Source organism: Ptiloglossa arizonensis, chromosome 7 (genome assembly GCF_051014685.1).
Source record: "Ptiloglossa arizonensis isolate GNS036 chromosome 7, iyPtiAriz1_principal, whole genome shotgun sequence".
NCBI lineage: Eukaryota > Metazoa > Arthropoda > Insecta > Hymenoptera > Colletidae > Ptiloglossa > Ptiloglossa arizonensis.
In genome coordinates this window covers 23191515-23215811 of record NC_135054.1, presented here as the reverse complement: position 1 = coordinate 23215811, position 24297 = coordinate 23191515, and the positions used below count along the sequence as shown (strand labels likewise).

The following is a 24297-nucleotide window of genomic DNA, read 5'->3' as shown; positions in this document are numbered from 1 at the left end:
TTTTTTTTCTTTTTTTTATTATACTTCGATTTTGAGAATTTGCGTTGAATAAAATAAAAAAAAAAAACAAAAAAAACAAAGAAATTCGCGTCGTCGCGAAGGGTTTTTCAATCTCGAGTCACTCGAACGGATCGATTTCTTTCTTTTTTTTCTTTTTTTTTCCAATACGCGCTCGAAAGTTTTTATTTTTTATTTTTTTTTTTCTTGGTTGTACATATATTTAACGATTCGCGCGAGGAAAACGAACTCGTTCCGCGATGAACGCGAAACGAGCTTAACGTACAAAAAAGAAAGAAAAAAAAAAGAAAAGAAAAGGGAACAACGAGTGTCACATATATTTTGTTTTCGGAAGCGTGTATCGAGTAATTGTAATCTTGAGTTTTGTTTTTCGAAATCAAGAACACCGACTGATATTTATTACTGTACATCGAACTTACGATTAGTTTCTTGTAACATGTTTGCGTTTGCTTCTTTATCTAGATAAGTTACGATTTTTTTTCTATTATTTTTTTTCCCTTCTGTTTCTTTTGTAAGATTCGGATCACGATACGTTATTTTCTTCTTTTTCGAAAGTTTGACATTTTTACGTCGACGCTTGTTTCCTTCGATCGCATCGTGTGCTCGATCAAGTGCCTTAATGGATGCGCGTAGGCGTAATCGGAATCGCCCGAGACGACAAGTCGCGATTCTGCGCGGAGCTATGAGAAAAAAAAAAAACAAACAAAAGTACACGAAAGGATTAGCCTTAAAGAAAAATCTTAGAGACGACACGAGCAAACAATTATTTTCTATAAAGCTTAGGAATATAATAGGTTCGCGAGCGAACTCTCGTTAAGACTGATCATGTTCGAGCGCGACAACCACGATTCGCAGTGCTGCATCACGATCTTGCGATTAGTGTTAACGTTATATGCGACTCCTAACGTATTTCGTACGTTTGATTGAATAAATGTGTCAGAAGACGAAAAGTTACCAGAATGACACCCAAACATATTATCCACCTATACCGTTATTCACGCGCCGATGTTACAAACTATTTTTTTTCTTTTTTTTTATTTCTCTCTCGCTGTTCTCACGATCGTGTGCCGCAACGGGACTCTATCATTCCTCTGTCGGTCGATTACAGTCATTCGTATCTATTTTTAGCTACGTTGACGAAAACAACGATTTCACGCATCGACACCACTTCCACGACGATTTTTTTTTTTTGTTTACCCCCACCAACGACAACTCTCTGTCTTTGTCTCTCTCACTCTGACTCTCTTTCCGTTTCTCTCTACTTTTCTCTATTTTTCTATTTCTGTTTCTCTCACTTACTCTCACTTTCTCTCTCTCTCTCTCTCTCTCTCTCTCTCTCTTTCTCTTTTTTTTCTCTCTCACCCATGTCTTTGAAACAGGAATCACTGTACATTGTTGCGGGAACTTGGCGATCGCATCGGTGTTGCCGCGGTTCGTCGAATTGTGGGAGATAGAGTCGGAAATCGTGGAAAAGCGAAACAAAAGGGGAAAAAGAGAAAAAAAAAAAAAAAGAAATGGAGACCCGTTGCACGCGTTAATCGACGATCGGTTCGACGTTTCCACTGAATTTGCCACAGCTCGACGAACGACGATCGGATCGGTTGCGTTTCCTTTCCGATTGCATTTTTCTCTCTTGAATTTTTGACCTCTCTATATACTCTTCTCGTCGACATTAGGGGAAGTAGCATGCGCACTAACTCTTCTCGAAACTTGTACATAGAAACACGACTTTTATCGCTTGTGCGTCGAAAGGAACAGATCGCTCGAACCCACGTGATCAGACTCGGAAGAAAACGAAAAAAACTAAAGAAAAAAGAAAAAGGAACCGTCTAACGAAGATCAGGGATCCGATCCGCGAGAATTCTCGATTCGCGAGGTGCGCGTCGACGTTCTGTTTCTTTCGTTCACGCACAGATACCGCTCCTTCTTTGTATGCGAAATTCATAGCTAGCTGCTTGGGGCTCAAAAGTAGGGATTACGAAGAACGTGCATTATTCTTTCCTTCCTTGACAATAATCCACGCATTTGGATCGCGTCGGTGCCGAGCTCGAGAACGAATCGAACGTAACGATCGATCGCGACTACTCTCGGTCGCCAATCGAACGGTGACGATTCCTTCTCGGACGTACGGGCAAGACGCGGCCACTTTTCAGGACACTTTGCCCGAAAAGTTACCTTCTGCTTGGTCGAAACGGTACGCGGTAAATTCACACCGGTGAGGATCTCGAAAACGAAAACGATCGCGTCGATCGTATCGTATCGCGCACCGGGGCAGCAGGTAGCTTTCGCGGGCAAAATCGGGCGACTTCGACGAAGTGGCGAAACCTGCAGGAAACGTACCGCGTCTAACTCGCAAAAAAAAAAAAAAAAAAAAAAAAAAAACTTAGCGTCTAAGCCTGTATGATCCGTATTAAGTTCGCCTGCGTAGAATGACAGAGAGAGATCCGAGGATCGGTATCGTGTCGTCGAAAAAAAGAAAAGAAAAGAGAAAAGAATTTTAAAAAAGGTTAAAAAAAAATAAAAAAAGTAAAAAAAAAAAATAAGTAAAAAAGAAATAAAGCAGAAAAAACAAAGCAAAAAAAAAAAAAAAGTCAAATAAAAACAACGAACTCGACGAACGAACAAACGCACCGTCCACAGGGATCAAACGACCGTCCGATCCTCACCCGGTGACGTGAACAACGCTAAAACTAATAAAGCCGTGAAATCCTGTGTTCCAGCCGAGGACCTGAGCATCACCGGGCTGAAGTGGGCAGCGGCCTGGCAGAGATGGAGCGTGCCGTCGATCATGTGGCGATCGGGCGGTAGTCTTGGCAAGGGTATCGGCTCCGGTTCCTCGAATCCCGAGGGTTTCAACTGCCCGGCCTGCGGCAGGGTCTACAAGCTAAAGAGCAGCCTGAGGAACCACCAGAAGTGGGAGTGCGGCAAGGAGCCACAGTTCCAGTGTCCCCACTGCGTCTACAGGGCGAAGCAGAAGATGCACATCGCGCGGCACATGGAACGGATGCACAAAGAGAAGATCTACAAGCAGGAGCTCGTCTAAGTGGGACGCGTGTATAATGGCCGTGGCCGAGAACGTCGAGGGGGACCGTCGGGGGGCGTGTCGTCGTCGTCCGGGCGCGAAAGTCTTTTCTCTTGTTTGCGCCGTGCGCGATACAAACGGAACAGGAGTTTCGAAGAGCGTAAATCGAGTTATTCGCGTCGGCGGCCATCTTTCGCGCTCGGTTGACGTTCATCAACGATCACCGAACAGGGGTTAGAGCGAGACAATTGGGATTTCGGGGGAGTCGGGGGGTGAGGGTGGGGGGATGATGATGGGATGGGAGAAATTGCGTACGCGACGGGGTTAGAGAAAGGGGAGAAAGGAGGAAGGGGAGATCAAAGGGGCGAAGAAGAGATCGGGGGCAAACAGCGACGTTGACGATCGAAACCGATCCGGGGTAAGACGCGAACACGACGGACGGGGCTGGGTGGAACAGGACAACTGCCAATCCTCCTTACTCGATTTTGGATTCTATTTTTTTAACGTTTTTTAAGGTTTATTATTATTATTATTATTATTATTATTATTATTATTATTAGTAACTATTAATTATTATTATTATTATTTTTATTATTATTATTATTATTATTATTATTATTTGCGTTAACGAGATGTACCGCGTACGAACGAGGGAACGCGTCGATCTCCCGCTCGGGGCGATGTCTTCGTAATCAGATGGAACGCGTTCACCCGAGTTCCGCGAGACGCGTTATTTGCGAAGCGAATCCGCGTCTTTTCGTTCCTTTTATTCTTTTTCTCTTTCACGACGATCGCGCGTGGAGATTCTGCCCGTTACGGTAAGAGAAACAAGGGGTCCGCGGACGTGACGATTCCGCGTATGTTAATCGAGGGGTTGCGCGAAAACACCGCGCGCTTTCGACGTTAGACGGCGGAGGTACCCGAAATTTGATTCGAGTCGCAACGAGTATTTAAACGAGAAAATGTTGAACATTTTTGCATTCGAGCGCCGTGTACAGCCTTCTCCGGGCCTATCGGCGCGGGACAACCTTTTGGAAAAATTCCAAACTGTGTAATTTCGGTGTTCAGGCCCTGCACGGGTACTTCCGCGAGGGATCGCGATTCAACGAGGAACGGTTAGGTTCGCGGACCCCTTCGCGCCGTAGCGCAGAGTCACCGAGCCGACGATCGCGTCGACAAATAATTTCCAATGTGTTCGATGAATCCTAGAGAAGCTAGCCAAACGGTTTTCGAAACCAGCGCAGAAGAGGCCCGAAACCCGATACGTATCCCTGGACAGAGTCGTTTTTTTTAAAACGCGGCCCGCCCCGAGTCGGATTAAGACCGTCCGGTAAACCGGAGCTCTTCCATAGCAACCATTCTGGTCACACTGGTTCCATATTTTTAAACGGGCCAAGCCGTGCGCGTGTGGCTCACTGGGGACACCAAAATCGCGAGAGGAAAGCAATTGTCATATTCCAGAGAACACTGCTCCATCGTAGCTGGGAACGTTCCTCGATCCGGTCCACGTGCTTCCTGTCGCCCGAACACGCGTACACCGACACACCTCTACACCTAAACACCTACACACCCAAACACCTACACACGTTTCGAGTTCGACGTTCATAGTCGGACTCCTGTCTCATCTTCCTTGTTATTTTTTTCCTTTTTTTTCGGCCTTCGTCGAGAAAGGCAGCCATTTATTATATTCCTTGTCGCTGCGGAACCCAAGCAGCGAATCAACCAGAGAGGGTACAGTATTAAACACCCGATTCGGTCGGTCACTCTCGCGATCGAATCGCGTCGTCTTTTCGCTTCTCGCTAATGCTTCCTTCCATTCGCGGAAACCCAACTACCTAACATACGTGACACGCGCGTTACAGAGTCAGTCGAATACGTACATACCTATACATGTACATACATTTACATATACGTTACACGAATACACATACTTTAAATACTGCGGGGTATTCCTATAGCATTGTGATCGTCAGACTGCCAGATACACGAACCTAGTAGATTCCTATACGATGCATTTAAGTATATATATTTATATTATATAATACGTACGGTTAATGCTTTTTAATTAAGCGCCCTCGAGTTTAAGAACCCTCGCGTTTTCTTTGTACGAGAACCTTCCTCACTGCCGATGATCCTACGAGGCACGGGCACGACCGGTTCGATGGTAAACGTATCCCCCCGGCTAAAGCATCCTGTGCCGAGCGCGGGTAGCGTCGCCGTTTCTTTTTTCTTTTCTTTTTCTTTTCTATTTTTTCTTCTTTTTTTTTTTGCCGCGAAGCACACACCGCTACCTTCCCAAAATAGTCCTCTTGTACGAAGTTCTTCCACTTTTGGGAAAAGAAACTGCGGCAACGCGCAGTGTTTTTTAATCGTGAAATTTTTCTCCACCACGGGGTGGAATCTTTCCCCGCGTCGTACGCTTCGTCGACGAGGTCGTTTACTTCCATCGAAAAAGTCCCGCAGAAAGTGAACAAAGTGAAATCGAGAAGAAGAGAAAAAAGAAAAGGAAAAGAATGAAAAAAAAAGAAAAAAAGAAAACGGGAAATCGACGAAGAGAAGAGACGCCCGTGCTCGGCAAAGTACCTGGCATCAGGTCCCGTATTCCTACGCCAAATACGCGCGCCACGGCTGCCCGACTTTCCATACTGTAGACAATATTTATGAGACAAGCTAAACTAAACTAAACTAAACTACTCGTAACTCATATTATACAGTTGTAAGTGTGTGCGCAAACGTCTAGACGCAAAACGAACGGGCGGTTGTAGATTGTAATTTTTTTTTGTTTTTTTTTCTTCGTTCGCGTCGAACGCGCGAACGCGTTCTCGATCGGGCCGAAGATCTCGCGAAACGTCACACGAATCTCTCTACCTACGCGGCCGATCTCCACAGAGAGGAGCCGTTTCCTTCGTCTTGGAAAATATATATACATATTATATATAGTCTCGACCGAAACATCGATCGACGCTGCCCGGCGCGATATTCGTCGTCGAGGCGAGATCGGTGGCCTCGCCCAGAGAGAACAAAGTATTACGATCGACGCGAGAAACGCTTTCGAGCGAAGCAGGCCAGGATCGATGTCTCCTCCGTACGAGTGCAATAATTACACCTTGTATACTTTGCTCTTTCGATCCGTTCCTACATTTCGAACAACCAATTTTGTCTCTTTTTTTGTATCTTTTATTCCTACCGATGCACAGGTCCGATCGAGAACGCGTTCGTCGACGCGCGCGTATCGTATGCCGTATAGTGAGCGAACAAATGGCTACTGTTTGCGGAGTGGGTGAGAAAAGAGAGAGCATTTTCATTCTTCGTAGTTGGAACTACGAGAACACGGTGGACGCGCGATCGGTAACGATTAATAATCGGCTCGAGAGTAGGTAGGGGACGGCACGAAGTAAAGACGGTTGGGCGACGCTAGCGTTTACGGATAAAAAATACGTTTATGGATCGACTTGATACATAGTTACTGAATAATATTATTTGATAAAATACTACTGCCTCACGAGGCCTTGATGCGTGGCGGCGGTCGTTAAAACGAACGGGGGTGGAGAACTGGTTTCGAAACGTTCGCGATTAGGGGTCGGGTTAGCAGGGTTGGACGATTCTCGATGCCGACGAGCCGACCGACCGCCGCCATCGACGGAGATTATTAGATTATTAGGTACGTAAGAAGTACTATTAGGTAGGTCGTAGGTTTTAATGACTCCTTTTTTTTTTTCCTTCTAACGTAAGTAAAAGAAAAAAACGAAGGACGGAACGCCCTCGGCGTTCCGCGCGGGGGGAGCGTCTGTGGTCGGCCGAGCCGGACGGATTTTAAGAGACGTTGGAGCGTAAATTTCGGAAAGCTACACCGTGGCCCGTGATTGTAAAATCGGCTTGAAATTTTCCGAATCTCGCACGTTGCGGTTTCGAAGCGATGAAAATTTTACGAGAAATCGTGCCGAGAAACTGTATATGTATACGTGTACATATATATGTATATATATATATATATATATATATATATATTTCGTAACAAAAAGTGCAATGCATATTTGTATATAAAGATAAACGAGAAAAGTCGTTCACAACCAGGACCGTGCGTAGATATTTCGGCCTTCGAGAGGATAGAGTAGAAACCCAGTGCTGCGTGTATTTCTATACGTTTGATCTCGAATTTTTAGAGGGGAATCCAAAGTAGACGAGTATCGATCGAAGTAGTAATTTTTCTCAGTTTCAAGAGTTCCCGTTTCGCGATACGGGATATTGTCGCGGTCCTGTTCGTAACTGTTGTAAACCCGTGATAGAGCATCTTCGCCGAGCAGACGCGAGGAAATAATAATCGGATCGCGACGTGGAAAATTCGTAAAATGTTCGAGCGAGGATTTTACAGTCGGCGACGGTGTACGAAGGTGAAAGAGGGTGGAGCGAAAGGGGGTGCGTGCATGCGTGCTGCGTGAAAGAGAGATTCCGAGGGTGGAGGAGGGTCGTCGTCACGGACGATAGTGATAATAGAACACTCGTGATAAAACGTTGAGGCCGTTCGGCGCGGAGTTGCATAGGCGGGAGGGGGTGGGTGAAACGAATCGTTGAGCAGATGATGCACGCTTAATTTAAGCATTTTCCAATGGAGGCTCGCTCGTCAGATTCCGATGATTCTTCTCGCGAATACGTCCCGGAATCGAGTCCGTCGAGAGGCACTTTTTAAAGGGAGAAACTTTGTAGCTTTCGTGTCTCTTTCTCTGATTTGTTTGATCGGTTACACCGGCCGTTGCTCGTATCGCTGTGCCAAGTTCTACGATGGTTCCTCTTTGCGAGCCACGTCTTTTCCTCGATCCGATCGGGGCTCGTGTTGCGCTAGCTCGCGTGAAACGGTCTCGCGATTCGTTCGCTTCCAGCGTCCGTCGCGCGAACGTATTTTATAGGGAGAGATAACATAAATATAGAGAGCCAATATTTTTTTCCAACGGAAACGAAAATTATTTTTGAACGCGACGCGATGACGTCGACCGATCGGCGAGACGTTCTTCGATCGTCGGGGAGAGGATTTGTAATTAGCGCGGTGCAGGATCGTCGGTATATGTATATATATATACATTATATATATGTATTTCTGCTTGCGGATTGAGTTTAATCGGATTCGATTGGATCTAGAGTCGGTACGTTTTGCGCGTGTAGACGACGAGAAAAAAAAAAATACAGTAGATGGTAAACGGACGCGTGTTCGTTTCCGGATTGTTCGCGGATTATCGATCTTACGTTTCACTGGTTGTTTTTTTCTTCTTTTTTTTTTTTTTTTTTCTTAGCATTTTTTCTCCGTTTTTCAAAGAGTCGGTGACTCGTTTCCTCTTCGTTCTATAGTTTCAGGACACGTATCGACGGCTTGCACGCTCTCGCTTGACTCTTTTTCGAAAATCGATCAACGACGACAACGACAACGAAGACGACAATGACGACGACGACGACGACGACGACGACGAAGACGATGATGGCGAATAAAATTCGAAACGCTGGGTAGACGATCGCGTACACCGACGCGGTAACGTACGTAAATTCGTTCTAATACATGTGCCTTCGAAACGTTCGAGAAAGAACAGAAAATAAAAAAAAGAACACGATTCTACGATTCTTACTACATTATCGGGCGATTCGCCGGTGATAAGTAATTCCGTGGCTGAAAGTCGCGGGGATTGAAAATTGCATAACACAATTGCGCGGAAAGTGTAAAATTCGCGCGCGAACCGCGAAATTTTCGTGCCCGCCGTCAATTTCAATATCTTTCCTTTATTTTGTTTTTTTTTTTTCCGGAAAAGAGTACACACATATACACGTACGTATAAGATCACGTGTCGACGAAGGGAGGCGGGAAAAAAATATGTAGAATTTTTGAGATAGGTGAGCAAAAATATTACATGTATACACATATATATATAGACACACATATATACATGTATTTATATATATATGCGTGTGTGTATGTACATATAGAGATATATACATATATTATATATACACGCGAGTACACAAGGGAATCGCCGTAATAAAGGTAGCTTTTTTACGGGTTCGTCTAACGTACTAATTATTACGGCTTTTAATCAGGTCTAACTCGAGTCTTGCGCATTTATGATTGGGCTTATTAATCATTTTTCTTATTATTTTTCTTTTCGTTTTTTTCTAATTAGGTTTTTATTACGTTTACGATTTATATCGGTCGTCGCGGCGAATCTGCGATCGCGTCGCGACGCCCCGAACGTTGGAATTCCATGAATTTTCTTTATCTTGGGTGTCGGTTTGGGATTGGGAACACTCTAACCGAAAGCAAACGAAAAAAAAAAAAACGAATGAACAAGCCGTTGCAAAAAAAAAAATCGATGCATTCGAAAATATCGGGACAGATCAGGGGGGCGGGGGGTGTGGGCGGCGAGGCGAAACGCGATGACGACAGTTTGTTTCCTTTTTTTTTTATTTTTGCCTTTTAACGCCCAAACATTACGATTTTTACTTGTCAGGATGAAAAACGATTGCTCGATCGCGATACAATCGTTATCGGGAGCGAATCGGCTCGATTCGTTGTAGCCGTTGGGAATCGAAAAATATTTTTATATATATATGGTCGGGTAGAACGCGAATCGGCATTCTCCAGCATTTTAGAGGACAGTCTGGCATTTTCATTTCACCCTTCTCTTTTTTTTTTTTTTTTTTTTTTTTTTGGCACGGTGTGTCCGAAGCAGAGTACTCGATATCATTGGATCGTCGTGTCACCATCGGGGCAGTTTGTCGTCCGACTCGTGCAAGGAACCTCGTCCGTAATTCCGTAGCTCGCGATAGATTACAGAATGCGCGCATAGTGTGATATTTAGACGCTAAATTTAAAATGTTAAGGGTCCCACGAGAAACTTCACGTGCTCGCGTTGAACGTTTTTTATTGGAGTTTAACGAGATTTCGGTACGATCGATACCGCGAAATTTATAACGATTTTGTTTTTCCGAGGGAGAAAGAGAGAGAGAGAGAGAGAAAGAGAGAGAAAGAGAGAGAGAGAGAGAGAAAGAAATCTATTTATTAGGCGATTGTTTGCGGCTTCGATGCAGAGATATCTTGTTTTAATTAAACGTATATCTATATAGGAGAGGATTATTCGAAATGTATGTTATTAACAAAACGAGATAAAAAAAAAACCGAAAAAAGGGGAAAAGTGAAAAAATATTATGTTGCTTCGCAGTTTAGATCGAAATTTATCACGATATAATATATCGTTCTTTTTTTTTTTTTTTTAATATTATTCGTTAAGGGTGTTAAGATTTAGGCTCGTGTGGTTTCTCTAATGGCTGATTTTTTCTTTGTTTCGCGGCACCTGTCGAAAAGTGGTCTATGGAAATGAACGTTTCTGGCAAGCGTAGATCGGAAAGAATACAGATATAGTAGCGCGTAGGGTATGTAGAGCAATTCGCGGAAACAGCGCGACAGACATGCCATCCAGAAATTTAGAAAGTACAGTGCTTTATTTTTTGTACGACATAGTATATTTCTATGATTGTACCGTAAAGGGAAGAGTTTCAGAAAAGTAGCATTTTATCGAAGAGGTACGGATTTTCCGTGTGCTGGGCCGTGATAACGAAACAAAAGTAAATACAAAGCGATCGTCTCAGAGTCGATAAGAGTTCGCGTTTCGAGTTACGGTGGAACTTCGATAATTGCGCAAAAAAACGAGATAAAATGTTTCTACGACCGAGGTAACCGATTCGACTAGTAGTCCCGTTTACACGGTACGGTAATCGTCGGATAACTGAAAAGATATCTCCCCGAATGACCGGAAGGGGATCATCTCCACCGCAATGAAAATTTTTATACTCGTCGTAGTCGTTGCGTCTTCGTGAGACCATCGTCGCTAGATTGGCGAAACTTTCCCGATGAAAACGAGACCAAACACGACCACGTTCTACCTTCGCGTAACCGAACAATTTTTAAAAACGATCGGAGCAACGTGCGAACAGCCGGTACACGATCGCGTTTGTACTTATTTTTCACTGTTGCTCCGTCTCCCTCGCTTTCGGTGTATCTCGTTCATTCGCCTTATCGAACGATACACGGGTCTCAAACCGAGATAAATACGTGGAACGAGATTCGTCTTTCCACGAATGAGTCAAGAGGACCCGATCCCAATTATCCAGAGATTACCGTGTACCTACCAACGGTGACGACTACCTGTTCTGTCCACCTCCAGCTTCACTCGTTGCCAAACGATTTCTACCGACGCAATTATCGAGGTTTCACCGCACTCGTGCAAACAGGGAGGGAATAGAAATTTACCTTTTGCGGTCGTAGACCAAATTTCTATCGAGGATTTCAAGTTTCGTTTGAACGCGATCTGTCCGTCGAAATTCAACGAACCGCGACACTTTCGGCGAGTCTGTTGCTTTTGTTACGCCTGGCGTGTGCGAATGCGTATCGTGTGCGCGGCACTGTGTCCGAACGAAGACGAATGAGAAAGAACGGGTAACGTGGGGCTGAAGAGGGAAGAGAAGAATAACGCTTTGCGGCGCAAGATGTCGCGTTCTAATCTATTCGATCGCGAGGAAACGATTTTAGGAAACGAAGGCCAACGAGAAACGATCAAAGTGCAGCGGTCCCCGCTCGTGTGCAATCGAATCGCTGTTTCGCGTACATCCGACGTAGAAAACGCAAACGAGACACCAACGAAGACGCGTTTGTTGTTTCCGAGCGGGGAGTGATCGATTGCACGGAAGCGGGGATGCGTACCCCTTGGCGAGCCGCGTCAGGAAACATTGCATGGCGGATATTTAGCTCTTAAGGAGATAGAGAAGAAATTATATGAGAAAATTACTTATGGACAGGCAACGTCGAAAACTTGCGTCAACTCGATACACGGGTTGGAAAAGGGGCCGACGAAACGAATGGCGCGCGTAACGTCTCTGTGTGACAGTGAACGTTCGCGCGCGCGCATGCGTTCCGTCGGCTCTCCAGAACACTATCTTTATCGTTAGGACTTTTTCCGTACTTTTAATCGTAAACCGCCCGGTGTTTTCTGAAGTCCAAATTTGGATTTTGAGAAAGAAGAGAAGAATTAATTCGGCGCTCACGGCGGATAGGATATTTTGCGATGGAACGCGAGCGCATGGTGAAAGTGGAAGCGAACAATGGTGTCCGTACTATCGATGGGGAACCAAGGGGGGAGAGAGAGAGAGAGAGAGAGAGAGAGCGTATGGATATTCATTTTTTTTGTTTTTTATTTTGAAAAATATCGTACTATATATACCGTACTATATAATCGTCGTACTAAGAGCGAAATTTCCGAGCGCGAGAAAGGAGCCCGCAGTCAGGCACTGCGATACGTTTTATCGAAATTCGTTCGACGTTGATTGCAACGTTCATCGTTCGCGAAAACGTTCCATTTCCAAAAACTTTTTTCCCGCGATAAGCGTGGCATAGATGATTTCTTGTCGGACGACCACGGTCTCGCGACAAAGGCGACCATCGACGAGAGAGGGGGAAACAAACTCCGATTCGAAATTTACGGTAGACGGGGGGGGGGAAATCGAAGACGCGAGTGGGGACGAGGAAGAAAGTCGCAAATTAACGCGGGAGAACGTTCCGCCCGTTGAACCTGAACGACCACGAAAACCCGTGGACCGTTTTCTTAGCTCTTTCGCGCAACGCGTGTTCGCGACGAACATTCGAGAAAGACGTCTAAAACAGAGAAAAGAAAAAGGAAAAAAAGAAAAAAAAATAAAGAAAAGAAAAGAAGGGGAGGAAGTAGCTTTTGAACCGAGAGAGCCTTGTGTTAAGTGCCTTCAAGTACGACTTAGATTTTAGGATAGATGAAAAGAAAAAAGAAATAACAAGAGGCGCTGGGCGCATCCAGCTGTGAACGAATTTTTACGGTATTATTGGCCGGGTGTCATACACAACAGGAAAGACAGACCTACGCGCGGCTCTGGCGGATGATCTTCCCGTCGCGTTCTTCTCGCTAAATTTCGACACCGATTTCGATAACCGTTCCAAACGACGCGGAAGATACATTTTTTTCACGCGGACGACGGTCCGGACCCATCCGTCGGAGCGCACCGCGCGAAACGATAAACCGCTTTATAGATGACACTCGGCGAACATCTTGAGACCAGTGATATTTTTTTAGAAATTATTTATTTACGCCGAAAGAAGCAGAATTTAATCTCGATCACTCGCCTTTATACTGCCAATATATCCGCTAAGACGTACTCATCTTCGTTGTCGATCCATATTTACATACATAGTGACACACCAACCACCATATTATCCCTAACGCGTTACATTTGTTCCTTGTTTCTTGTCCTTTTTTTTTCCCCCTTCGACTCCTAGATAACCGCAATGTGATTCCCGCGCGTATAATTTTAACTTCGGTCTCTATTTATTCCTACGCGTCATACGTTTATCCTTGTACTTTTGTATTTTTCCTCTTCTTCTTCGTTTTGTTTTTTTTTTTTTTTTTTTTTTTTTAACAAACGGGTATGGCGGTACTCGCGTACTCCTTTACAGTTTCTTTCGTTCGTTCGTCTCTATTGATTAAAACAGTACAATTATCTGTAATAAATAATAGTGAATTTACTGCGCCGCGAGGCCGCGGTGTCACGGAGCGTTCGCGAGATACGCGAGGCGATCGAGCAAACGGGAAGTAAGGACTCGTTCCTCGAGAAATGGTCGCTTTCCGGTCGCTTTCAGGTCGCGTCGCGTGTTTCGGGACGCGTCGCGTGTGAACTATCGGGAGAGCGAGATGTCTCTTCGAAGCAAGCGTTGCGAAAACGGTTCCCCCCGTTTTCCAACGCTTCGGTGACGCGCGCGATTCGAACCTTCCAGGCACAAACGTCCATCGAGCTGAATCCGGGACACGGGACCAGCGACTAAAGTATTAGTGCCGACAAACGAAATTCACCACGCTCGAAGGGGGATCTCGCGCCCCGAGCTTAAGTACGATATTCTTACAATTAGTACAAGCACAGTACTCGACTGTACAGAGAGAGACAGGCAGAAAGAGAGCGAGTGAAAGGTCGTGCACGAGTGGGAGAGAGCGAAAGTACGTATGCGAGAGAATACAGAGAGAAGAGCGTAACCGGATGAGATGTCGTGGCCCGGGGGGCAGGAGGAGAGAGAGAATTGAAAAAAAAAAAAAAAAACGGAGAGAAAGTGTGCGTGTGCGCGCGAATGAAAGGAAAGCAAAAGAGAGTGTGTGAGAGCGTATGAGCGAACGATAGAGAACAGAGAGCACGTAAAAATAACGCGACTACAACTTCCGCTCAGCGCCTCGAACGCAAAACATAACTTGTAATCGTAATAATTTCTTTGTCGCCATGTATTTGCCAACGAACGATGATTTATTAATTATTACTTTTTTTTTTGTCTCCATTTTATATTAATATTATTTAGAGAGCAATAATTATTAACGATGATACGCTACGATGATAACGATATTCTTTCTAGATAATTTTTTTTTTTTGCTTGTTCTCTTGCGACGAACATTCGCATGCATGTTAAACCCACGTATATACAAGACACGTATGTAGCACACGAACAATCGAGCGCGCGCCGTTGTTGCGCGCGCCACCCGGGACGATTGATGAAAAATTTCCGCGCGCAAGAACGGGGCGCGTCGCGCGTCCCATTTTGCTCGCAGCGGGCAAACACGGGGAAAAAAGAAAGAAACACAAGATAACGAATAACAGTGACGCGTCGCCGTTTTATTGGCTTCGTTGTATCGCGCGAGAAAAGTCGCTTGCTTGTGAAATTCGTGGAACGATCGGCCGGTGAGCGGAATCGCGCGCGGTACGAACGCCTCTTGCCTTTTCTTTCGAGTCTCCTCTCGGTTGCGCGCGGATCGGCCGCGCGTCTTCGAGGCGTAACGCGCGACGTCTTTTCGACCGGCCGGTCGTTCGCTTCCTATTTTCTACCACTGTGCTTCCTTTTCATTTCTTTGTACACGTATCGTTTCGACTTTTCGAACATTCCAAAATGCTTGTTTCCCTCCTTTTTTGTCAATTTGTAGAGAGCCTTGTATTCAATTTAGAGCAAAATAAAGTCTAGAAAGGCAAGTACTCCGTGTTTCCTGTTCTTCTCGCTCGCAACCCAGAGTTTCTCCCGTGGATTTCCAGCACGCTCCGAGACGACTCCCGAGGACGAAGCGAACAAGAAGGACCTAGGAAGAACCGTGCCGAGACTCTCTACTTCCGCATACTGACCGATTTTATTTTTCGCAGGTGTTCCGGCCGATCGTGCATCGCAACGGAACGACGATCGCCACGAAGAAGGATCTCCGCGAAGGTCGATTCCTTACGGAACTCTTCGTTTCGCGCGTGTGGCGAACATTCTCATTAATCGACGCGTCTGTTGAGTTCCAGGTACGGAAGCACTCCCGGAAGATAACCGAGCGTCGTGACGCGCCGATGGCAACAGAACGAAACGAAAACGCGTCAGGTACATACGAAAGAGATTCAGTTCCATCGACGAAAATCCGTCCGTCGTTCGCAACGCGTTCTCCCGAACGAAGCGTTCCGCGGCAAGAGAGAAAAAAAAGAAATAATAACAACCGAGGATCTCCTCGGCGATAGAGCAGCCTGCGGAGGGGATCCTCCGCGAGTAGAATCACCAAGATAACCCCGAGAACGTAATCGTCCACCCACCCGAACCTCGACCCACCCCCCACGTTGATCCTCATCTCCCCCTTGACATGCTCGTTGTTGCTAAGCTTGAGAACATGAATGTTTTTCTTTTTATCGCATGGCCCGCGCCGTTGTAAAGAGCAGTCGTGTAACCAACGAACCGCGCTAGAGCACCAGGAGAGTGCGCGACGACTAATCGGCACGTCGAAACGTCTGTTTCGATTGTTCGCAGGTTTCTTCGCGAGCCTGGGCTGGAACTCGGACGGAACTAGGCGCGTGTCGCGGGCGTCCGCGAACGAGACGGTGCCGGCGCCGTTGACGCCCCAGCGTCGCGCCAGGCTTCACTGTCCCTTGCGTCATCCAGCTAGAAGCAGCAGCAGCGGCAGCAACAACAACAATAACAACAACAACAACAACAACACCAACAACAACAATAATAATCGGCCGATCGGCAGCATCTCGGCGTCGGGTCTCGATCGTCGGCACAATTGCTCCCGTTGCGGCAAGAGCTACAAGAACGCGTACATACTGAAGAGACACTTGCTATACGAGTGCGGCAAAGCGCCCTCGTTCAACTGTCCCCATTGCGCGTTCAGTTCCAAGTACGAGAGGAACCTGAAAGCGCACATCAATCATCGCCACGTGGTCGCCCAGCCCTCGCAGTCCGGCACCACCGTGAACCAGAGGGCCTGAAGGAGAGCTCGTTCGAGCCCTAGCCGCCGAAAGAGACGTACGAGCGCCCGAAAGAGCCACGAATCGGAGAAACGGCCGCCTCGTTAGCTCGCGTTTACTTTAGGGATCTTGGATACCGTGTGCAACCCGCTGTACACCCGATCCGACGAATTCCCGGACGGTAGGGGCAAGTGGCCCGATTCTCGCAACCCCCCACTCCTCGTCGCGGCAAGCTTCCCGGTTTCGCGTGCAGAGGCGCTCGAGACTTGCGCGACACGGCTGCGCAGCAGTCATTCTATCGCCGACCGCTCAACGGAACGACCGTCACTCCTCGCGCGTCCGACGTAGATACTGATCGCGACGAGTCGTCGGGGTAACTCCGCGTCGTTCAAAGTCCAATGTACGTTAACCGTTCGAATTATTGGCAGAGTATCGTCGTCTCGTCGTTGATCGCATTTACGTCGGATATTCGCCGAATGAAAGTCGTTTCGTCGATGAACGAGTCACGGTCTCTCCGCGCACTTGTATCGACGCAAACTTTGAGTTTCTCTGACCCTGAAATCACGAAGCTCGGTGAGAAGGTAGCACGAATCGAGCCACTCGCTCCTACTCGGAGCGTACGGACGGGCTTCTACGAAAGATGCTTTTTGAGTTTCGTTGATGATTGTTTTTTTTTATTTTTTTTTTTGATAATATTTTTCTCCATTTGTCAGAAGGTGAGTAACCGACGGTTTCGCTTAACGAAACTGAGCGATAAATTAATCGAACGGTGTACAACAAACCGTGTGTTCCTGACTGACGCGATTCGAAACAGCCGCATACATGAGACAATACACTTCCGTCGTGCAACTCGAAAAAATTCGCTTTGCTTTAGCTTCGCGTTCAAAACGCACCAACCAGAATTAGAGAGCCCTCGTCGTTCGGGCGACGTCGAACGCGATAGAAACGAACGCGAGAAGAAGACGGTCTTGTCGGTCTTGTTACTGGCGGGTTATTCGAACCCAATAGTCGTTCGAAGAGTAGCGATCCGCCGTCGCTGTGGCGCGAAGCCGTTGTTGGATCCCATTTAACCGTGTGTAAACGGGGATATATAATGTAAAACGTATTGTTGAATATTTTAGGAGGCTCGAGAGGAGCACCGGAAAAGCCTGCAAAGATGTACGCGATAAGACGAAGAAAGGTGATATTATAGACGTATATTGTATTTCCAAAAGTCAGATAAGACGGAAGAAAAATACTCCGTTTAGCGGAGGACTACTTGTTGCCGCGCACGGTCAGTTTCCAAGTGAAGGCACAGGGCTGATACCGAGGTCAACTTTCGTTCGTTCGAATGCAATTTCCAGTGCTCGATGAATTCCGAAAATAAAAGTCACAAGGTACATCCATCTCGAAACGAATGATTCTCGAGTTGTCAAAGTGTTGGACTTTGACCTCGAATCGTAGACAATTCACCACCGAGATATTCATCTTCTACGACGACGACACCGAAGACCAAAGTATCGGGATAAACGTACCTTGATGTTTTTGTTTTCAGAAATCGTTGCTTCGTAAAAAGAAACCGGAGGTTCCATCCAAGAGGAACAAAGTTCGCCTCGAGACGACCCTTGGACACTTTCACCTGCAAACTGTAACAGTGTTTTAGTTTCTCCTCGAGTTCCGAGAACCACCCGACCGGTTAGTTTGCCCCGTATTTAGGTGAATCTCGAGGTATTACGAAGTACAGGTTTATTTGGAACGCGACGATTCACCGATCGTCTTTGCCTCGTGGTTGCTCGAGCGTCGCGAGCAACGAGGAACTTTTCCGGGATCTCTTCGAGTTTTTGGCAGATTACTAAATTGCCCAATTATTTTTGTACTAATTGTAAGGGAAGCCGGGGACGTTTACCCCGCGAGCTACCACGGACACGGAAACGTAAGGAGCGTTTCGCTACAGAGATTCCGTGGTCCGTTGATCGGATCGATCGATCGAACACGGCGACGATCGCGGTTGCCTGCGGGCAAGAAATGGAAAAGGGAACCTCGACGATTCTCGTCGTTGGTCGGATGAGTCAAAGTTCTCGGTGCAACGAAAAATCTCCGACAGTAGTGAATAATAGTGTCCCGGTCCTAGCTCTCTAGCGTAACCTAGCTTAAGTAACGGTTCAGAAAAATCTAGTCAGGCAAACGGTAGTCCCTCGTTCGTGGACGACGATTTCTCCCGCGTGAAACGTCGACGAGAACCCCGGTTGAACGTACGAACATCGTTGCCTTTTTACTGTTTCAAGCGCGACAAAACGATTAAGAGCATGGCTCGTCTTTGTTCGCGCGGGAGCGATATTGCATTATTTTTGTCGGAGATTGTGCGTAGTTTCGCGAACCGATCGAAGTGGTCGAACGAATCTCGGGATCGAACTTGTATAAACGACGCCGACGAACCGCACAGGGGGAAAGGATCCCTTTAGCGATTCGTTCGACGACCTCGCGATCGGTTCCTTTCGTCTGAATTAGAGTCGTCTAGTTTAGAGACAGGTCTAAGTAGACCGCTACCTACCATAGAATACCCAAGATAGAGAGTATATTTAAATCAAAAAAAAAAAAAGGTATATATATATTATATATATATATGTATAATATATTATACATTATACATAGACGTATACATATTGGATAGTAAGTTTACAGTGATGATGTAAATTGTAATTGTAAATCGTACGCATACATTGCGTTTGAAACAGAAACAATGTCTTTCCACGTTGGCTTGGCCGGAACACGGGATCCATCGGGTTCGAACGTTTAATCGCGCGGGGATCTCTGTGATAACGTTAGTAATTGATATCGATAAACGAACCGCCGAAAGCTTCGACGGGTGATACCGAAACGTTGAATCGATACCCGTGTTCTCGTCGATAGGTGCAACGTCGATTCTCGAAGCGCAAGGGGAAACATTATTTTGAGAACGGACAACGACTTTATTGATAATTTCCGTAAACCATCGAGGACAATACGAAACAATTCGATTACGATCCTCGCGACGTATCGTTATCGCGCGACACACGAGCTTCCTTCGAGACCCAACGAATTCGAGAATAATCCTCGATCAAGGACCAAAGACTCGACAAAGAATTATAACCGTGACAGGATTCTAGTCAGATCGATGCCCGATGACGATCCCCGCGCCGGCCAAGCGCGAATCGAGCGAAGAGGCGTATCGATAATACTATAGAGGCGTTGAATCTCGTATTTATCCTCGTAGGATTAGAAGAATTTTACCAAACTTTCCAGTTTCACCATCTTCCTCTCTTTTCGCCGTCTCAGCTCTATCTCCCCGGGCAACGATCCCGTGCCCCGTTCGAAATACTCTAGCGAGCTTCTTGAGCGTCTCGCTTGCTCTTACCTTTTAAGCGTCTTCTATCTTGTATCTTGAGAATTGTTCGATCGAATCTAAGCTAGATCTAGATTTTGGGCGATCGACCGCTTCTTTCTTCGGTCATCGTCAACGGTATCTCTCGACTGTTCTCTCGCTCGACTTACCCGTCTTTCGTGCCAGAGATCACGATCGTCTCGTCGATGAGTTTTAAATACCAGGTCCCCGTTCGAATTCGATCAACGATCGACGGACACGCTCTATTATTTTCACTGCACGTCGGAAACAATCGACGAGACCTTCGTGACGGAACTGTGAACCTCTCAGCTTCTACGCGCTGGTCCTCGTTGATCTTGAAAAAAAAATCTTTCGCGCACATTCGTGTCGAATAACGGCTGCTCGAAAGCTGCTGCTCGCCCCAGCCTCTTCCGTTTTTTCTTCGCGAGCTTCTTTGTGCCAAAGAATTCGAAGCGGTTTTTTAACAAGACTCCCACGCGTCGTTCGAGTCGACTCCATGTGCCTAAAATGTGATCAGAATGCTAACTGTTATCAGTGTGACACTGAATGTTATTGTTATCGATGTCGTGTTTTCGTATCCGTTTTCGTACAGAACCGCGCGAACACTTCCGAACGTGCAGAAGTATCCTGTTTTTTCGAACCAGCCAAAATTATTTTTAGAGATGCCAACTTTAGCGATCGATCGTCGCCAAAAGAAAAAACAAAAAAGAGAACTATCGAAAGAACGGTGCAACGTCGTTCGATGATTCGGTGAAAACGATTTTCCGTGCTGAATCGCTGTTTTTTACCGAGCGTTCAACGCGCTTACCTTGCGCTCGAGCACGCGAACGGGAACAGAACGTGTCTTCCAACGATGAGCAGAATGGAAAACGAAGGATGATCGTTAACGGTGAGCCAAGAGAAGCGAAATTTTCAGCCGTGCTTGTGTTTTGACGCGATCGAGGAGCAACGAACGGATTCCGCGATCTTTCGTTTACGCTCGAGAAAGAAAAGAAAGAAAGAAAGAAAGAAAGAAAGAAAGAAAAAAAAATAATAAAAAAGGTCACAATTTTCGCACGCGGACGAATAAAAATGTGTAGCGTAAACAGAAGCGCAAAGACTGATAACAAAAATCGTAAGAAGTGAGAGGTATACATACATTTATTATATAACGAGCGTCTGATATCGCGAAACGTAGATACTCTCGCGTCCGTGCGTGACGCAATTAGCGCAAACGCGAGTCATGAGTTGTTTACCGACTTCCGTTTGCAACGTAGAGCATCGTGTAAAAAGACGAGACGGAAGGGAACGATCAATACCGCGCCGGTGAAAGATTACGTCGAATTTATTTTCACAGAACGAACTCGCACCATTCCGGACGAAATTTATCCACAATTTTACAGCATGGAACAACGTCAAGGCGTATAATTTAACAGCGACGATTATCCGCGAGGAAACCAACATTCGTGAAATAAGTCCGATGGGAATCTATTCTGGCGCACTTTCGTTGATTTTTGCAACCTTTGTGCCAATATAAGTCAGGCTAGCTATGCAATATTCGAGTCGCCGTGCGCGTCAGCGGACGGCCGTTACACCAAATGCCTATAGAATTATTTTCAAGCCGCATTATACGTAAGTCACGCGATTCGCTGTGTACGCGTGTACAAATAATCGAAAATATACATACACACATACATATATATATATATACAAGAGCGTATATATTTACGCGAAATAAAAAAAGGGACGAAGATTTCTACACGCGCACACACGCGAGAACGTACGAGGTGACACTCGAGTAGAAGTATACGGGACGCGGGGATAAATTTGCGATACGATCGTGTCGAGGATCATTCTGCGTTGAAATACGAATAAAAAATGTGGGATGACGTTTGTCGATACGAGGCTTCGTTTTCGAGAAACTCGGTCTTCAATATTTACGAGACGCGCGTCAGGTTACTCCGTGATCGTGTCTGACCAGGAACACGGCTAATACCACTGTGAACGAGTCAGACGCGGGAACTAGTAGAAAGTGCGCAATGGTCAGACGTCCTTGCGCTCGATCGTCCGCGTGTCCCGTGAGTATTCAAAGTCGATTTTACGGAGAACGAAGGCCCGTAGGAAAAAATGTCGCTCCTCGTTTTTTGTTCGTCTCCGCGCGAAAATTCACCCCTCGTTCGGTTGCCTCGCGAATTTTCCCGCATCCTGTATATATACATATGTAAATAAGAATTACGATTGTACAATGCGCTATACGATGTAGAAGCCAATGATTCTCGTAAATCATCGCGAGACAAGTGAGAGACGGAAAATACGAAATCTGAAACGCGAAGCCCAAAGAAAGGAGTACCTCTTGCTTTTAAGGAGATCGATGATAATAATTAGCACGTAAGCGTTTGACTCTTTTTTCTCTCCCCGTACGGAGAGCTTTCGGAGGCGATGATAGAGACAGGTAGGAGGTTAAATATTAACGCGAGAGGGGGAAAAAAAAAAAAAAAAACTATAATTGCATAATATTATTGTTCATTCGGGTAACACGCGTGTGAAATATACGCAACAGAGATCGCGCGATTACGAGCGAGAGTCGCGTGTTATATGCACGAGCGTTACATGTACGATATATTCTTTATGGTTTACGATCTTTTTTTTTTTCTGCGAATTTAAAATTACGATTACCATTGTGAGTGTATCACTGATAACCATTGTGTTAGCGAGGATACTCGACAAATAATAAAGAATTGAATTTAATTATTCAGCAACGATCCGTCTCTTGAATTTTCGTTCGCCGATGAATCGCGATAGGCGCAGGAATCCACAGGGTGTTTCCAAAAGATCCAACTTTGGAAGCACGGTACAAACGATAACAATTTTCCAGCACGGTGTCCGCGGACCTTCGTTTCAACGATATTTTGTCATCGTTACAAGCAGTGCGGTATATTCCCAAAGTTGGACGAGACTTTTCGGAAATATCCTGTACTGTTACGTCGTCGATCGTAATTTTACGTCAATAGCGTTGTCTTGACGTTGAGAGAAGACCGTTCGATCGTATTGTTTGAACCTGAGGCACAGTTCGACGCTGGACAGCGTTTAAAATTCGTAGTTAATTTATCTGTACGGCACTATATACGCGATACTGACACGTTTCCCGTTTTTTTCTTTTTCAGATTCCTTCTACTGCTACTGCGGACGTCGTTTCAAGTACAAGTTCTCGATGCTGTGTCACCAGCAGGGCGAATGCGGCGCGAAATTTCATTGCCACTACTGTTCTTTTAAAACCGACAGACTGTCCAACTGGACGAGCCACATCCGCACCTGCGCGCTCTATTTGGAGCAAGAATTAATGAAAAAATCCCCGCATTGAAACGGTCGTTGTTATCGTATCTATATTATAAGAGAGAGAGAGAGAAAAAAAAAAGAAACACCGTTGTAGATCGTACTCTTTGAAACGCAGATGTAAAACTACGACATTGAGTTTTATTTAGCATTAACGAAAAATATAAATGTTACGCAGCATCGAATGTTCGTTCAGCGACCGTTGTTTCGAGATAACACGATCGTACGATAAATTGTAACGATACGTCGGGTATTCGTTTATCGTTATCGAAAAATAATATAATCGTATAGCGGTAGGAATAATATAATCGTAGAACAATAATAATACAATCGTTACGATCACTCGTTCAAGTGTAATTTATACATACCAAGTACAATTATTCTTCGACTCTCGATTAACATTTCCTTCGAGGTGTCGCCGGTGGAAATATCGTTATTTAGGGGATCTCTGCTCCTGGAAAATTCGGTGATACGCACGTTAATTGTTTCGGTGGCGTCGTCGTGGACACGAATCGTGAATTAACTCGACAGGACTGTAGTACGTTAAAAATTGGAGTCGGTCACGAGGAGACGTGCACGAATTCGCTGAAAACGGAGGAGCAAGTATGTACCTAAACATGCACGATAACGCATCTATCCTGTAACTATTTAATCTTATCTGTACTGTGATTATCAGCAGCCTTGCATTGCTTTACCATGGATTGTGAACAGCGAAGACGACGCGATCGATAGACGTTCGATCGTAATCGACGTACGATTTAACCGCATCGCGATTTCTCCGTTCTCGTGTTCGTCTGTCGCGATCGTAGTCCGAGAAAACACGAAACGAAAGTTCACTGGTCGATGATGCTTGTTGAAAAGACTAACGCGCGAATGACACCAGGCACGTCGTAGAGTACCTTGTAAATATGTAATGCCCGTTAAAAGAAGAAAGAAGACACACACCGCGCGTTAAACCGAAACAACCGCGAAGCAGACAAACGGAACGCCGCCGCGAAAAAAAGTCTTTAACGAAGTGAACCGATTTTTGATTTCAGATGAGATGGGCCTGTTTCACGCGAAAGACGCGAGGTTCACGCTCGAGGGCTACGACCTGTCCCCGTCGCTCTCGATATCCGCGAAGAAGCACATTTGCACCTGCGGCAAGATCTACAATCAGAAGAGCTCGTTGGACCGACACCTGCGTTACGAATGCGGAAAGATGCCGACCGTTCCGTGTCCGCAGTGCGGGAAATTGTTCAGGCACAAACACCACGTGACGCAGCACCTGAAAAGCTGCCGTCTC

The 24297-nt window shown here is 45.8% G+C and overlaps 3 protein-coding genes and 1 long non-coding RNA gene across 4 annotated transcripts in view; 2 read left to right on the top strand and 2 right to left on the bottom strand.

Moving 5' to 3' along the window:
* LOC143149484 (uncharacterized) overlaps positions 1 to 24297 on the bottom strand; it is a 125599-nt gene that overhangs the window by 28294 nt on the left and 73008 nt on the right. The window lies entirely within an intron of this gene.
* On the top strand, positions 2803 to 3260 carry LOC143149479 (longitudinals lacking protein, isoforms A/B/D/L-like). Its single transcript, XM_076316891.1, has one exon. It carries the CDS (start codon positions 2807 to 2809, stop codon positions 3059 to 3061), a length of 255 nt encoding a protein of 84 aa, XP_076173006.1. The 5' UTR covers positions 2803 to 2806; the 3' UTR covers positions 3062 to 3260.
* Positions 15261 to 24055, top strand: LOC143149461 (uncharacterized). The gene is made up of 3 exons (XM_076316868.1): positions 15261 to 15482; positions 15900 to 18013; positions 22844 to 24055. Exons 1-2 carry the CDS (start codon positions 15452 to 15454, stop codon positions 16358 to 16360), a joined length of 492 nt encoding a protein of 163 aa, XP_076172983.1. The 5' UTR covers positions 15261 to 15451; the 3' UTR covers positions 16361 to 18013; positions 22844 to 24055.
* LOC143149413 (uncharacterized) lies at positions 18969 to 23780 on the bottom strand. The gene is made up of 4 exons (XM_076316750.1): positions 23768 to 23780; positions 23537 to 23675; positions 23381 to 23466; positions 18969 to 20202 (listed from the first exon to the last, which is right to left on the bottom strand). Exons 1-4 carry the CDS (start codon positions 23778 to 23780, stop codon positions 20006 to 20008), a joined length of 435 nt encoding a protein of 144 aa, XP_076172865.1. The 3' UTR covers positions 18969 to 20005.